The sequence below is a fragment of the Camelus bactrianus genome, chromosome 4 (genome assembly GCF_048773025.1).
Source record: "Camelus bactrianus isolate YW-2024 breed Bactrian camel chromosome 4, ASM4877302v1, whole genome shotgun sequence".
Classification (NCBI taxonomy): Eukaryota; Metazoa; Chordata; class Mammalia; order Artiodactyla; family Camelidae; genus Camelus; species Camelus bactrianus.
Genome location: NC_133542.1, coordinates 65,025,748 through 65,042,064, shown reverse-complemented (window position 1 = coordinate 65,042,064; position 16,317 = coordinate 65,025,748). Strand labels below are relative to the sequence as shown.

General features: G+C 45.1%; 1 protein-coding gene and 1 non-coding gene across 6 annotated transcripts in view; one reads left to right on the top strand and one right to left on the bottom strand.

Annotated features, from left to right (window-relative positions):
• CDK5RAP2 (CDK5 regulatory subunit associated protein 2) overlaps positions 1 to 16,317 on the top strand; it is a 167,473-nt gene that overhangs the window by 49,046 nt on the left and 102,110 nt on the right. For all 5 annotated transcript variants that reach the window (XM_045513130.2, XM_010950351.3, XM_010950349.3 and 2 more), the window contains exons 11-12: positions 753 to 845; positions 6,790 to 7,008. In XM_045513130.2, the coding sequence (XP_045369086.2) occupies positions 753 to 845; positions 6,790 to 7,008 (312 nt within the window). The remainder of the gene's footprint in view (positions 1 to 752; positions 846 to 6,789; positions 7,009 to 16,317) is intronic.
• On the bottom strand, positions 7,811 to 7,883 carry TRNAT-GGU (transfer RNA threonine (anticodon GGU)). Its single transcript has one exon. It is a non-coding gene; the product is annotated as a tRNA-Thr (tRNA).

Here is a 16,317-nt window from a genome sequence, read left to right as displayed (position 1 = left end):
CGAGTGAAAATTCTGAGAGTTGGTCTCCTTATCCGAGGAGAGCGTGGGGTGGGAAAGAAGAGGGTGAGGATGGGACGGCAGGGGACAGCACCAAGGCAGGAATAGGGAGGGGAGGCTCAAAGGGACGGGGAGGGGTAGCTGCAGGAGTGGACGCCAGCCAGGAGTCTGTGGGCTTGAGGAAGCCAGAGGAGACAGGGGTTGGAGAAACCAACACTGTTGGCTGCAGCAGAAACTCGGTTCATAACAATGGGCGTGATTTGTGTCATGTGCTGGGAGTTCGTGGCCCAGCTGAAGTCGGAGACCTCTGGTATGTAGCGCACCGGTGGTGGGACAGCCCTGCAGAGTGTGGCCAGAGGGGTTCCTGGCCGACTCTGGGCTGGAGGAGAAGGTCACTGGGGGATGAGGAGTTCTGGGAATAGCCAGGCTAGGTGGTTGGGTGGGTCATCCCTATGGACAATCATCGTAACAGTTAGTGTGAGCTGGGTGACATTTTAGGGCCGGGACACGCCATACAATCCTGTAGTTGGGTGAGTGGTCACGTCCTCGTCTTATAGTTGAGGGAATTAAGTCTCAAAGAGATTCAGTGCCTGGCCTGAGGTCATCCAGCTCCTAAACAGCCAAACTTGAAATCCCCCTTTTCTGACTACAAAGCCCTGGGTTATAAGCACCACCCAGTGCAGCAGGAACAGCATTTGGGCTGTGCGCCGAGAGCCCGGGTGCATTCCTGGCTGCTGTTCCTTATTTTCACCCAGATTGAAGAACTTAACTCCGAAATCAAAGAGCTCAGTGCTGCCGCTGCTAAAGCCAGAGAGGCCCCCCAGAAAGCACAGACCCAGAAGGTCCAGGTAAGCGTTTGCTTTGGTCGAAGTGACTCTCTCTTTGATTCTTACTCCTGGTGAGGTCAGGACTTCGCCGCTGAAAGGATCCAAGGAGAGCTCTGCGTGGTCTCGAGTAATAGAATTTGCTCCGTCTAATTAAAGGAGCTTCTCCAGCAGCTTTGGGGGCTTCTCTGGCCCCGTCCTCACCATGACAGTGACAATGACGACAGCTATGCCCACGGTGAGGAGTGCTGAGCTTCCGCTGTGCCAAGAGTAGACTGTAAACTGCGTGGATTATCTCATTTAATCCTCAGTCCTGTGGGGAAGGTCATTTTCATCCCCTTTGTACTTGTAGGGGTTTTGAAGTTCAGCAAGGGTGTGCAGTTTCTTCACTGTCACACAGCTTGCAAATGGCAGGGCCCGGATTGAAATGTAAATTATTGCTAATAATCACGGCTGGCATTTATGGAACACAGACCATGTGCCGAGCCCTGTGCTGAGTGCTCTCTGTGGATCAGCCCAGTGAATCATGCAACAGCTCCACGAAGTAGGCACTGTGAATATCCTTGTTTACTGTGAGGAAGTCTGGGTTCAGAGATTCAAGTCTCTTGCTTAGGGTCACAGAAGTGGTGAGTGAGGAGCACAGATTTGACCCCAGACTCAGTCTCACTCCCAGGCCTGTGCTTTTCCCCATCGCCCCCTACCTTGCCTCGCCTGGCTGCACATACTCTGCCCCCTCCACTTTCTATTCTAGGCCTGGGTTAGATGCCCCGCCTTTTCTCTTTTTCCCCCCTCCGCAGTTGTCCTGCAAGGACTCCTGCTGGTCATCCCCTCCTATCTCCCCTCTCTCTTGCTAATTTTAGTTAAGTGTTTTTAATTATTCTAACATTTCCTTCCCACGTTTCTAGTGTCCCTATACAGTGTATACCTGTTACTGATAACTAATGAATCAAGGAAGCTCCGTCATCTGATTATGTCCGTACTGCCTTAAAGCTCCTCCCTCCCACCTCCTCCACCCCTGTTGTTTTTCGTTATTAAGCAGAGGTTAGGAGTTAAATCGAATTGAAGACTGTTTGGTTTCTAAGATTCATATCCCCGGCCTTATCTTTTGCAGAGCTTCGGTTCCCAATAAGAGTAATCGAAGTAATTTGGTGTAAATCATGGTGCCCATGAAACATAGACAAATCTTGTGTTCTGGATTCTCAGACTTTCCTTCCTCCACTGTTTAGACAGTGGCTGATGAAGTGGAGCTGAGATTACACTTTACCCTGAGTTTTTTTCCACCCCCCCTTGCTTAGAAAATAATAAGCCTTAAAAATTGAATTCTTAGGAAAACCATTCATATTTCCCATTTCTTGAGAAAAAAATATATGTTGGCAATAGATAAGCAGAGGGGCCAGATATCTTTACAAGTGTGATATTTTTCATGTTGAGCCTTGAAGGAAATAAAGGAGTCTTACACATTTAAATGTTACCTAGACTTACTATGTACATTTATTAATTTCATAACCCTCATTCCTGGTTGAAAGGCTTTCACAGTATTTTTTTTCTCAATTCATTTTTCTAAAAAATTGAATTATAGTCAGTTACAATGTTCAATTTCTGGTGTACAGCACAATGTCCCAGTCATGCATATACGTACATATAGTTAATTTTCATATTCTTTTTCATTAAAGGTTACCACAAGATGTTGAATATAGTTCCCTGTGCAGAGTGGTTTCTGAGGCCTTGTAATTTACGCTGTTGGCTGGGTTTCTCATCTTGCAGTGTATGGAGACCAGGGATGGTTGAAATTCCACAGGTCCACATGCCATATTCACTGTTCAGAGAGCACTCGTTTACTCCTTACCCACGAAGGTAGAGTGCTTCCCTGTTTGACAGGTTGCCAGAACTGGAACTCAAGTCTGACTCCAGAGTCTGTGTTCTTCTCTCCAGTCTGATTATGCGTGTGAGTAAATACACACCATTTGCTTGTATTGGCTAATTCATTAAGAAGTGTGTGTAGTTTGAAGGTTGCACGGGCACTTGAGAATGCACTGTCTTCCACGTCCTGGGACCTTTTGGGGATGTCACATGATTTGAACGTTTGCAGCCTGAGTAGAAGAGCCAGGGCTCACCAGGCTGGCATCAAGCTTGACAGGGAAGCAGCGCAAGTGGATTTCAGACTCTCAGGGCCGTGGCCGCAGTGCAGGATGGGAATTCCAGTCACAGGTGTGACTCCGGGAAGGTTACAGCGTAGAAGTAACATTATTTCTTTTCCCGCCCCTACCTGCCTGTAAAAGTAAAATTGCACATTGTAGGAAATTTATAGAATATTTAAAATGGGTAAAAATGGTGATAAAAGTCACCAATAAACTGACATGTAAAGTTGTTCTCTGTAAACACCTTGACTCTTTCAATGCATATATATACACACACACACACACACATACACACACACACACACACACACACACAAACATATAACCTTTGAAAAATTAAATAGGATCATAATACGTATTTTGTTCTGTAACCTTTTTTTAAACCTAACATTCTTGGCATGGCAGTATATATATATATATATATATATATATCTAAACTTAAAAAAAAATCATTTTAAGATAATTGTCGATTCACAGGCAGTGGATGTCTGTATACTCTTTACCTGGTTCTCCCAAAGTTAGCATCTTGCATGACTGTAGGTCAGTATTAGAACCAGGACATTGATGCAGTCCATTGACCTTATTCAGATTACAGCAGTTTGACATGCATGTTTGTGTGTGTGTGTCTGTGTGCTTTTTTTTTTTTTCAGTCTTTTACAGCTACGTATAGTCCATTGTATGTGTGTATCATATTATTTTTACTGGGAGGAACATGGCAGGGGGCATGGCTTTGAATCCTGACTCTGCTTCACTAACTTGTGTAACCTCGGGCAAGATGTTTGAGCTCTCCCAGCCTGCTTGTACATTGTAGAATTCAGATAGTCACACTTATGTCACAGAATCCTTACAAGGATTAAGCAAGAAAGTGTATCTGGGCACAGCTAGTAAGTAACTCAATAAATGTTAACTCATCCTTAAGTTGGGTGGTGTAATCTTCTGGCGTAAAAATACAGTATTTACTTTGGTCTGTTTTTCAAATTCTCAGTTGATGGTGTTATACATGTAATTTTTGGTTTGGGGAAACACTCCATGTTATCACTTGATTGGGAATGAAAGATAATAGAGCCAGTGACGGAAAAGGGGGCCTAGATTTCTTTATCCTGCACCTCCTGAGACAGTACTTTATGTGCCATATTTAATCTTCACAATGACCCTGTGAAATAAAGATCATCCCTTTCACAGATAAGGAAGCTGAGCCTCGAAGAAGGTGACCTTTCCCAAGTTACACAGCTAGAACTGGTCTTTGAACTCTGGGCTGTCTCTCTTTTTTTTATTAAACTCAACATGTTTCTACACTGTGGGGAAGAACGATTTGTTTAATATTTTATTTGGGTTTTAGTTTATGACCGTGTCTAATTGGGCCAAATATTTGCCGCCTGGTTGTTAGCACTGGACTGATGAAGTAGAATTCAAAATGCAGGGTGTTGTGCAGAAAGAGGTAAAAGACCCTCCAAAGAAGTTTTTCGAAAAGCCATTTAAGGAAAATTTAACACGGGAAGTATTTTTATGAAGTGAATTGAATGGATGAATTTGAATTCTTTGCGTTTAGACTTTTAAAGAGGCTTAGTCATCCTTATTTATGTGATAATCCTGCAGAACCTTCATCACTTTATAATAACTATTATTTTAATAACAACCATGGCTGTCCTATGTTTAACAAGCTCCTAACTGGTGTTCCTGTCTCTTGCCTTCCCCCCTTGAATAGTCTTCTGTATTACAGTTTTAATTTTTGGTAGTTTATTGATGTTAATTGAAATCTTCCCTGGAATGGGCAAGGCAGAACAGTGCTGTGCAAAGAACACAGGTTCTGGGGTCGGTTGAATCCCAGATTTAATCACTAGTCATTTAACAGGTCTGAGCCTCAGTTACTTTCAGAGGGATAATAACGTGTGCTTTGTAGGGCTGGTGTGAGAAATAGAGAGGTAATGGTGTAAAAGCGCCTGGTTAGCTCATATATAATCAGTGCTTAATAAAGGGAACTATGAAAATTGTTCAAGGTGAGCATTTCCCCAAATCGTTGTTTATCTCCTTTTCTTTTTTGAGTTTATTTAAATAAGCACTGCCCAGATACTTTTTTTTTTTTTTTGGCCTGTGACCTAGGTTTCCCATTTCTTTTTATTTATTTTAATTTTAAAGGAAACGAAGACAGAAGTGTCTATAAAACTTTGGAATTGAGTGGTGTTCTCCCTCAGTCTCCGTTGCTGTGACCTGAGTAATAGTTGGGGAAACACGGGACCAGATGGCTGGGCTGTGGGGCCCCAGGAGCAGAGAGGTGGCCACCTCCTGGTCAGCTGTGGCTGTGGCCCAGCTCTGCTGAACGACTAAGACGTAACTGTCGATGGGGGCAGGGATGGGTTTCTGGAAAGGCCCGGAAGCTGGGGCCAATTCTTTCACTCCACAGCCTGAGTTGTGACCTTGACAGCTCAGGCATCCCTTGCTGTTAAGTTTTTAATCTTGTCCTCAAGCTCATTCAAAGGACATATTTTTTAAAAAGTTTATTTTCTCCTGATTCTAAGTATTATATATATGCTTCATTTTTTCCCCCCAGAAGACTAGAAAGAAGGAAAAAAAAGGGAAATGAGGAAATCACCCAGCCACTATAATCATTTTGGTATTTTTTCCTTCTAGGCTTTCCCCTAAACATAGCTTTTATTTTTTAGATCATTTACAGTTTGATTTTCTATTTTTTACTGTAACATTGTGACTTAGAAATGTTCCCTCAGCTCTTTGTGAAAATTATTTTAAGATTTTATTCTGTGGCTTTGCCATACTTTATTCGTTTTCATATTCTTGCACATTTAGGTTGTTTCTTAATTTTTTACTGTTCTAAGTTAATTCTGTGATGAATGACTTCGTGTATAAGGCTTTTTCCCCCTTATATTTTGGATTCTTCTCCTGAGATTGAGTCCTGGGAATGGAATTATTGGGATGATTGTGAACGTCTTCATACAATACACATGTACTTGACGTGTATGGTCTGTCCACAGCGGGTTTTTTCAGTGTACGATGTACAGCGTATTTCCAGGTTTCTAGGTGCTTGATCAGTTCTTGAAACGTGAACGTTAGTTGTGCCATTTCACAGTAAGCTCACCAGTATTGGATATTCTCATTAAAACAATCTCACTTGTTAAACGAAAGCTTGTTTTAATTGACTCTTGTTGATTGGTGAGTTACAGCATTTTTTCATATGTTTGATAATCACATGTGTATTTTCCCTAGTAAACTGTGTATTAATGAAATAAACATGTTGTTGACCCACGTAGGCCTCCATCTCTGCTGAATTTATAGTCTCTTGAGGTGGCTGCTGGTGACCAGGCTGCCCGCTTCTTCTCCAGATGACTCTGGGTTTGAATCATTCTAAAAGAGATGAACATTGCCAGGGCTTGAATCCATCTCTGCTTTTCAAATGATACTGTATTTTCTGTCTTTTTAAAATAACTTAATTAAATATTTTTTTGGACTATTATAGAAATAACATGCTCACTAATCTTGCAACAATGAAAAACACAGAGAAGTAAAGGGAAAAAATCATCTATATTCCCACCCTACTAAAGACAGTTACTGTTAATATTTTGTGCTTTTTTTTCTAGTTTTTTAAAAAACATTCTTTTACACAATAATTGTGGCCTTTCCCCTCTTCACATCAACATCATAACATAAAGATTACCGTGTGTTATCCCAAACCTGCATATCATTTGTGCTTTGGGTCCTGAATGTTGTTTACGTGAATGTCTCCCTCCCCACCAAGGTGAACAAGGAGCACAGATTTCTTGGCTTGTTGAGTGAGCTATGAAAACCAGCTCAGCCGCCTTCCCCTCCTCTTCTTCTAGGGGTCTGAAGATTATGAGGCTGCTCTGTTAGAAAAGGCGGCCCTTTTGGCCGAGCTGCACTCAGAAAACCTCACCAAGAGTACAGAGAACCACAGACTGCGTAGGAACATGAAGAAAGTCACCCAGGAGCTGAGCGACCTGCAGCGGGAGAGGGAGAGACTGGAGAAGGACCTGGACGCAGCCCACCGCGAGCGGAGCAAGGGAGACCGCGCCTTCCACGTGAGTGGTGCCGCCGCCGGTCCCAGGGTGCGCAGTGCACTTGCTGGGCTGGGCTCTGGGCTGTTTCTGGTTTTAGGGAGATATTCATCGCAGAAGACTTAGAATAATCCAAAAAATAGAAAATATTTCACTCATTGTCTCATCACCTAGAAATGACCTGTCTTAACTATTTGATGTTTCAGTTCTTTTATTCTCTCTCTCTCTCTCACACACACACACACACACACACACACAAACATCCTTGTACATAAATATTTATCCACTGATTATTTTCTGATAGAGGTATAATTACTGAGTCAAAGAGTATGAATATTTTTAAGACTCTTATAGATAGACCCAAATTGTTCTCCAGAAAGATTATACAACATTTCCCTACATGAGAGTGGTCTTTTTTTAAGTCTACTGTATTTAGCACTGGATATTAGTTATTTGAAAAATTCTCTCTGAATTGGGTAGACAAAAGATAGTTTATCTTTTACAATTTCTGTTATATTTAAACTTAAGTATTCAGCATCCTGAGAATCACATCACGAAGCCTTGGTGCAGTCGGGTAGGATAGGGTCTGAGTGGTCATTGACACTCAGGTTAAGCGAATTCCCTGCACGGGAGCCTGGGGCAGTCAGCATCATTAGCGAGCTCCAGAGAGCCCGCAGGTACCAGAGGTTAGTTCTCTGGCGGCTGCTCCTGGCAGGGACGGGACATCAGGATCCAGAGTTTGAAATCCTAATGCTGACACTGATGAGAGAACTGAAATACAAATGTTTGTATATTTTTAAAAGTTAATTAATTATTTTATTTTTAATGGAGGCACTGGGAATTGAACCCAGGACCTTGTGCACACCAAGCACATGCTCTGCCACTGAGCTGTACCCTCCCCCCAGATGTTTGTATATTTTAACAGAAATTTTAATGAACATCAAGAGAGCAATAATGGAAACTTAGGAATATAAGAAAATGTCACCTTCGGTCAGTTCCACCACCCTCATAGAGTAACTGTTTTTCAGTATCACCCTTCAGTGCTGGTGCAGCTGGGGCCCCAGTCTGATCAGAGGCCACGTACTATTGTGTGTTCTTTGATCATTTACTTCATCACGGCCATCTCCCCACATTGTGCAGGCGCCAGAGGGATCATGCTGAAAGGTGCATGCTCTTCACTGAATAGATTTCACATGGTTTACTTAATAACTTCCTTCTCTCTTGGACGTTTTGGCTGTTTAAATAATGCCACGGTGAACATCTTTGGGTACAGAGGCTTTTTTTTCCCCTTGGAATCCCAAGGATAGATTTTGAAGAGTGAAATTAGTGGGTCAGATGGTACAAATATTTTACACTAGTTAATCATGCTGCCAAATTACTTGTTCAAAGGGCTGGATCAATTTATGCTGCTGCCAGCAATATTGGAGTATACCAATTTATTGCATGTTATTAAAAGACCCGTTTCCCATATTTATTCATTGTTATTGAACACCTAATGTGTCTGGTTTAGGTGCAGATGGAAATACGTGATGTAACCTTTGAATGTTTTATTTTTTTTTCAAGGGAGATGAAAATGTTATCCATGACAAAATGCAGAGCAGTTTAAAACTCAGAGCTAAGTAATGCCCCTTATGTAGTCAGTGCCAAAGATCCCTGTGGGACAGAGTAGTCAGGGGAACTCCCTAGGGGGAGATGGCCATTGAGGTGGATGGAGGTGTAAGGTCTGAGCAGTGTGCCTTTATGGATGAGGTGAGGAAGAGACTGGCCAGAGGGCCCTTCTATGGAGGGCAGGTCATAATCAATTCTTAGATCTTTCACTGTTGGATAACATTTTTTTTTTAAGTTTAAGTTCTTTTTTTAGTTTTTTAGTTTAGTAGGTTGTCTCCTCCATTCCTTACTATCATTGTAAAAATGTTTATTCGATAGAAATTGGATTTCGGGGATACACACACACATAGGTATGTAAAATATGTAATTGCTTCTTTACATCATAAGGTACTCTGGGTAAGCATTTGAAATGGCTGCATAACAGTACATCAAATGGACACCCTGTAATTTACTTACTTGTCCCTCTATTGTCAGACATTGTTGGTTTCATAGTTCACTTATTCATGAAAACCTTGGTGCATCTAAAAGAATTTGGGGCTCCTCTCGATAAGAAGGTTTATTCCTGAATAACACACGTACATTTTCATAAGGAGGCAAGGAGTGTTTGGCAAGGAACGGAAGGGGCAGATGACAGTGAAGGGGGAGCTGGATGAAGTGTACTGTGAGTAGGAGGTTTTTGGCCAGTGCCAGAAACCCAACTTGAAGTACCTTAGGCAAAGAGGGAAATGTCTTGCCTTGGTTCACTAGACTGCTGGAAGGACAGGGGTGCCTGGCATGCTGCTGGGACCGAGTCTGTCTCTCAGAGAGCTGGCCTCTTTTTCTTACGTCCACTCAGTCCCGTTCCCAGTGGCTGGATCCCCCACACTGCCAGCCTTGCCGGGACCACCTCTCCCCAGTTCATTATGGGAGAGGAAGGAGGACCTCACACTCTACCAACCCTCGCTGTCTCCTGCTTGGGGTGGCCAGGGGGGTGAGACCCCAAGAGGCCCAGCTTGGATCACATGCTCATTCTTTGTCAGAAGTGTGCGTGCCTGAGCTGGTGTACCATCACTGGCAGCTCCCCTAGAACCACGGGTTGGGAGGGGGGTGAGCAGGGACCCAGAGAGTGCTGTTTGTTTCCGGGCGCTGGAAGGACCAAAACAACAGTGGTGACAGAAGGCTTACCCCGGTGAGCATGCCGTGACTCAGAGCTTCCTGGCGCCTCGTCACCACTGCTTTTCTCCATGAAGCCATGGGTGTTTCTCACAAGACGATCTGGCTCTGGCTGCTTTTATTTTTGTACACATATCATTGCATCACATCGGCATCTCTATTTAACTTGGGATTGTAGCCTAAGAACTTGGCTGTGTCATAAGCATGTTTTACTCCCGATCTTGGGGGCACTGGCTTGTTCAGGGTCTGGGGAGCCGTGCTGGGGGTGGGCTTGCCTTATGGTGCTGGGATGCATGCGGGTAGAGCATAATCCGCTGGCCTTGCGTGTCTGCTCAGCTCGCTCCGTTAACTAGGCTCTTTGATTAACCAGAGCCTCCTGCTCGCCAGCTGCCACTGCTGTTGCTTTTGGATCGAAACAAACAAAAACCCAGGCCTTTTGGTGGCCTCTGTTTCTGCCTTGGCAAAGGAAAGGACTGCATTTGTGCCTTCAGCCACTTTGAACGCTTTGTGCAGGCCCTCCAACTAGGCCTGGGGACAGTTCGTGGCAGAGGGAGGAACAGAGCATCACGGGAGCACAGGGCAGGATCAGAGAAGGCTCTGGGGGCAGGATCTTTTGAACTGGTTCTGAAGCTTGAGTTGAAGGTCACTAGATAATCGGCAAGGAAGAGGAGGCCAAGGCACAGAGATGTGAGAGAGTGCGGCGTTTGGGGGAAGAAGAGTTTGGGGCTGTAGCGAAGGGTGGCTTCACCCTGGAGAGAAGTTGAATTGTGGTGGTCCTTGGATACAGAGTTTGGGAGTGTGGACTTGACCTATGGGCAGTGGGCTGCAGATCTACAGTTACAGTTGAGAAAGACTTGTCTGATGGGTGTCTCGACAGTGGATTGATTGGGGAGAGCCTGGAGACAAGTTGAGAAAGGACACGTGACACGTGAGTCAGGCTTTGCGACATCAGGGATGGAGGGAAAAGAAAGAACTTGTTCCTGTGTGCTGGAAATGCTCAGATATGTTTCTGGGCCATCTGTGCGCATATTCAGAGCTTCCCCCGCCAGGACTCTTGAATAATCAGCATTTGCTTGAACTTCACTGCATCCCACAAGTAGGCCTGAAAAACACTAGTAAGAAAATGTGTTCAGAATACTCATCTTGTTCTCAGTCCGCATTCAGCTGGATCTTTGACACCCTCTTTTGTAATGAAAACTGCTGTTGGAGCGACAGAAATAAAGCTGGTACGATTCTCAGGTGTGTATCTCTTTGGTGTACTTTACAGTTGATGAAAGGATGGCCTGTCCTTCCCTTGGTGCTCACAGCCCTGTGATTGAGTGTAGAAAATGTTATCCCCATTTTATAGATTAATCGGAGGCTCAGAACGTAGATCACGGTCACATAGAAAAGTGACATACATACGTGCCGTGGATCCAGGTCTGTGGACTCTTAATTTCAGGCTTTGCCTGAGATACTATGCTGAGGCTGTGCCAAACCATCAATATCTATGTGAAGAATCCTGTGCTTTTGGCAGAAAGGAAGATTGATATGATTTCAGCTTTTCAGCTACCCACGATAATCTGTTCTCAAGACCACCCCGTTTTTGAAGTATTTTGGTTATTTGAAGCTTTAAAACTTGTAAGTTATTTCTTTCTGTGCTTCAGAAACATCTTCAGAGGTTTATGGAAAGTCATAAAATTAAACAAGATTAAAGGCATTAGGGTCACGGAAAAATATGGGGAACGAGTGGAATGGAACCAGATGAGTACGTGGAAATGCGTGCGGTGATATCCGTCACGGTACTAAAGAGCGGAACTTAAAATTCAGCTGGTAGCTCCCAGCAGTGGAAGTAAAAAGGGAAATTCAGTTACCAGGTCTCCAGAGTCTGTAGGATGAACACGTTAAGATAAAAGGACAGCTTTTGCTGACACTGAGGCCTGAGGGAGGTATTGCCTCTAGTGGGCTTTTATAGAGTTCTCTGAGCAGTACACTGAGCCTTCGACAATACCCCATTCAATAAAAGCGGTTTTGCGCAGGGCCAGATCAATGTCATGCAAGTCGTGACCTTGTAAGTGTGAAGGTTTTCAGTCCCAGGGACTCTTGTCTAGCTGTTTCCCATTATTCTCATTTCTTGGACAAGAACTACAAAATCAGCGGGAAATACTGCAGCCCTGTTCAGAGATGATCCCCAACTCAGAGCTGTTGCAATGGTCCCCTAGCAAGTAGGACGGGGTTTTGTAGCATTCCCTGAATTCTTTCTGATGGTAAGCCAGTCTCTCTTGGATGTGATCAAACCATCCTTTGCTCCTGCCAGACACATACATTGCTGTTTCATTGTGCCTGCTCTTAAGCATTTTGGAGGGAAGCAATGCCTGTCTGAAAATGCAGCCTGGACCCGAGGCATATGGATTCACTGTGTCTGACAGTGCGTGAACACTCGCGGGGAAGTTTGGCCAGGAGAATCAGTTCATTGTTTGTTTGTTTTAATTGCCTGTGATTGCAGTGACCTAGTGCCAGTCGACTCAGCATGTGTTGTCATTTGCAGTTCGCTCATTTGTTTATTCCAGGGACATTTATCGAGCACTTGCAGCGGTGCAGGCCCTGTTGGTAGGCTCTGGTGAATCCAGGCTTTGGCTTTTACCTTGGGAGTCTGATTTATGAAAAGGTCCGAAAGTGAGGGTCTCTCGGATAGATCCCCTTTGTTGTATTACGCCTCCTTGCCGCCAGAGGGACCCATAGCTCTTCAGAGAAATTCAGGAGGCCTTTGCAGAAAACAAACAAAACCCCGTAGTATTTCAAGTCCGTGTCCTTACCGTGATGTTTAAAAGGCCCTAATGTCCTAGCTTCTGTGTCTGTAATGGGGTTGCTGTTTGGATTCTCCCACCTTTGCCCTTACATCTCTGGCTTTGATACCTTGTTTGGCTCCAGAGACTTGGGGCGCTCCTTTGAGTGTGTGTGTGTGTGTGTGTGTGTGTGTGTGTGTGTGTGTGTGTGTGTGTGTGTGTGTGTGTTTGGTGGAGGGTGATAGAGGTACATCGTTGGTTCAGATTTGCTCTTTCTGGTTCAGGCGCTCCGTGTGCTCCTCGGGCTGGGAGGGGAGAGGAGAGGAGAGGAGCGAGTCACCGTGTTTGTCTTCTCCTTTATAAGCACCGTTTATTAGACGTTGGTTTAGCCGATTCCCCGGACTGTCTCATAAGGCTCTCATCTGTTTCAAGACCTGTCATCCGCTACTCTGACAAGTGTGTGCTTCAGTACTTGGGCACTTAGCTCTGTGGGGATGCATTTGCTGGCTAAAGCCCAAAAACCTAATTAAAGTTGTACCCGTCACCCAGCTGGCTAATCCCGTGTGCTTTGACAGGAGTGGGTTTAATTTCAGGATAGTTCAGCCTGAACCCCTTCGGTTCTCACGTGTGTTTGTTGATGGATGGCTCCAAATGAGACTGTGACAGCATTCAGAGCATCTCTTGGCGAACCGCAATCAAAACATGGAGTTTGGAGACGGTCTCTGTAGGCTGTCGGCTGGTTGGTTAGGGCTAAGATTACAACAGACCTGAGGTAGTGTGATTTTTACCAAGGATCAGAGCTTCCCCCACCCCCTTTTTTAAGGTCAAGTGTCAAGATTATGAGTCAGTCTCCTTGTAGAAGATGTGGTTTTAGTGACCTGTGTTGGAAGAAGTTTTGTCTTTGCAAATTCCAGTTTCTCGTAAGAGAGGCTGAATGCAGAGCATAGGGGGGTCAGACTGGATTTGACTCCTGGCTCCTTTGCTTGCTCTTGGACTGGAACCAGCATCTTTACCTCTGCAGACCGTGCTGTCCATTTCATTTCGGAAAAACAGACGTTAGCTGTGAAGATCATAGGAGACAAGATGCAGCACTTAGCATCATACCTGGCACATCATAAATGACCAATAAATGTAGCTGTTTTGTTGCTGGTGATGATGCCACTGCCTTGGGTCCTAAAAACTTAGCAATTTAGTGGGTGTCTTTGGGACAGTGGGAAACAGTGCTGGGCTTGAGTTGGAATCTTAGCTTCAGCAGGTGTTTAAGCCTCTAAGCCAGTTACTTAATTTCTCTAAACTAATGTTTTCTCTCCTAAGTGTGGTTGACTATATCTAATTGAGGATTAAATAAATGGATAGTAAAATTTAACGCATGAGAAAATGCCTACTGTGGTTCCTGGCACAGAGAAGTCAATGCTCAGTATCTTAGATTCCTTCTCTTCCTCTTTTCCTGCTCCTAACTGTGTGGCAGGTGCTGGCTCAGGACTTTAGGGGACAAAGCCCCGTCCGCTCGGATCTAACAGACACTGCCAGCTAGTAAATGTGGTTTGCCCGTTTCCCAGTCAAGTCAGCAAAGCTGGAAATTTCTTCCTTGAGCAACACTCATCTCTCCTCTGAAGCAAGTGCTTTTCTGTTCCTTTCCAACTAATGGATCCCTCCAGGGATCAGAATGCGTTGAGAGTGACAGACCCTGCGGTGAGAGTGGTTCAGGCGTGGGGCTGCGGTGGAGGCTGGTTTAGAAGGCTGTTCCCGTCACTTTTCACAGGGAACTGCTGGGGCACAAACAGAGAGGCTTTCCCTCGTCACTGGTTCTGACTCTTGTCATATCTGAGCCAGGCTCTGTGCCGGGCACTGAGAGTCCGGGGCTGAGCCAACTCAGACACAGTCTCTGAAGGAATCTAGTAGAGAAATATAATAGAAAGGCAGACAAAGAGTTAATTAAAGTATAGCGTGATATGCGTAGATGGGAGGATGGTCCAGATGCCTCAGGAGCAGAGAGAATGGAACTGTGCTAAGAGATGGAGAAGGGAGGGAAGGCTTCACAGAAGGGGTGGGTTTGAGCTGAGACTTGAAGGATCTGTAGCTGTTTGCCTGGGGGTGAGGGGGCCCTCGGCAGAAATGCATTCCTGGTAGAGGGAAGGCCTGGGTGAGGCTGGGGCGGGGGTCGCAGAGCATGAATGAGCCAGTGAGTGGGGCTGGTGGAGCGGACAGTTGTGTTGCATCATTTGGGCGGGGTTTAGAGACCTGTGCTGCCTTGCCTGGTGCCTGACAGCCGATAAGGGGCCCAGCTGGGCCTTGACCCCTGCACAATTTGGGCTTCGCCTTCTTTGTCCATTCTTCCCCAACTTCCTGGTGAAACCTACACCGGGCTCCTTGCTCACATGGCAGTCCTCACATCCAGTACCATGCGTGTTTGTTGGTTCTCTATGGCAAGGACTGTCTCCTTTCAATGGTTTCTGCCTATTTTTTCAGCATCTGAACTCTGTTCAAATGAACTCCTCTGGAGAGAAAATGTACGAAAGTGGAGCTACTCAGGGTAGGCTGAGGTGGGGTGGGAGGCTGGGCGCCCCCACCCCTGCCACATCCCCTTTCTGCCTCCGCCCCCAGCGGCAACGAGGCGCCACAGAATGTGGCTGCAACACCAGTGTCTCATACTAATTCTGGAAATTCTTCCATCACTGAGTTCCTGTACCTCATTAAGATTTTGGAGACGTTTCCTTTGTATATTTAAAGGTAACCACTGAGCACTTTGACAAGCTTTCTCACAGTGAAACCTGATACGATGGAAATTTGATGGAACCTTCTCATTCTCCATCTGGCTGGAGATAAAACCAACTAGCTGCCTGGAGAAGGAAGTGTGAGGGCCTGGCTTGTCATTTCTCATGTGATTCTAAGATTATAGGGGTATTTTATTTTTCGAATAAGCCACTAAAATTTTATTTTTTATCAGGCAGTCTGCTCTAAGACAAAGCCCTGGTGTGCAAAGGCAACGCTTTGCTCATTGTTGGCCCAGAGTGTGCCCGGGAATCTTAAAGGAATATGGCTCATTTGGGTGGAAATTGAGGTCATTTTGGGTGAAAAGTGAGGCTCTCACTTTAAAGCAAAGTGCCATGTGGTATGGTGTAGAATAGGGGTCCTCAAACTTTTTTCCTTTGTCTCTTTGTTCAGAAGCAAATAAACAGATGTACCTAAGGGAGCAGCGCAGATTCTTGCATAAAAATCAAGTATGAATTTCCATGCATTTCCCCAGCCGACGAGTCAATTTCTGGAGTGAGGCCCTTGAACACGCAGTCAGATGATAGCGCTAGCCCGCCAGGTTTGGGCATTGCTAATCCGAGGGCTTCGCAAGCTCGGTTTGAAAAAACACTAGTTTAGTAAAAAGAGCACAAATAGACCTAGCTTTAAATCCTGATTCCACCAGTTTTTACTTCGGTTAAGTTGCTCGAGCTCTTTGAACTTCGGTTTCCCGATTGGTAAACTGCGCGCAATCAGAACGTCTGCTTCGGAGGGCTGCTGTGAGAGTTGGATGAGGTGATGGGTGCAGAGAACCCGGCACTCTTGGAAATGCTTTGGAGGTCTGTAGAAAGGTGCTGGGTAGTATTTTGGGAGGATGATTGCTGAGGACCAGAGTAATCCTGGAGGGCTTTGTGGAAGGGGTGGCAGTTGGATTGGGCCTTGCGCGATAAGCATACTGTCTCCAGACAGAATTGGAGGGGATTTTGGTCGTTTGTTTCTGGATGGAGGGGACTGGGTGGAGACAGGGAGGGGGCCTGGAGAGCGTGTTGCTGAAGCAGTTGGGTGAGATAGGCTG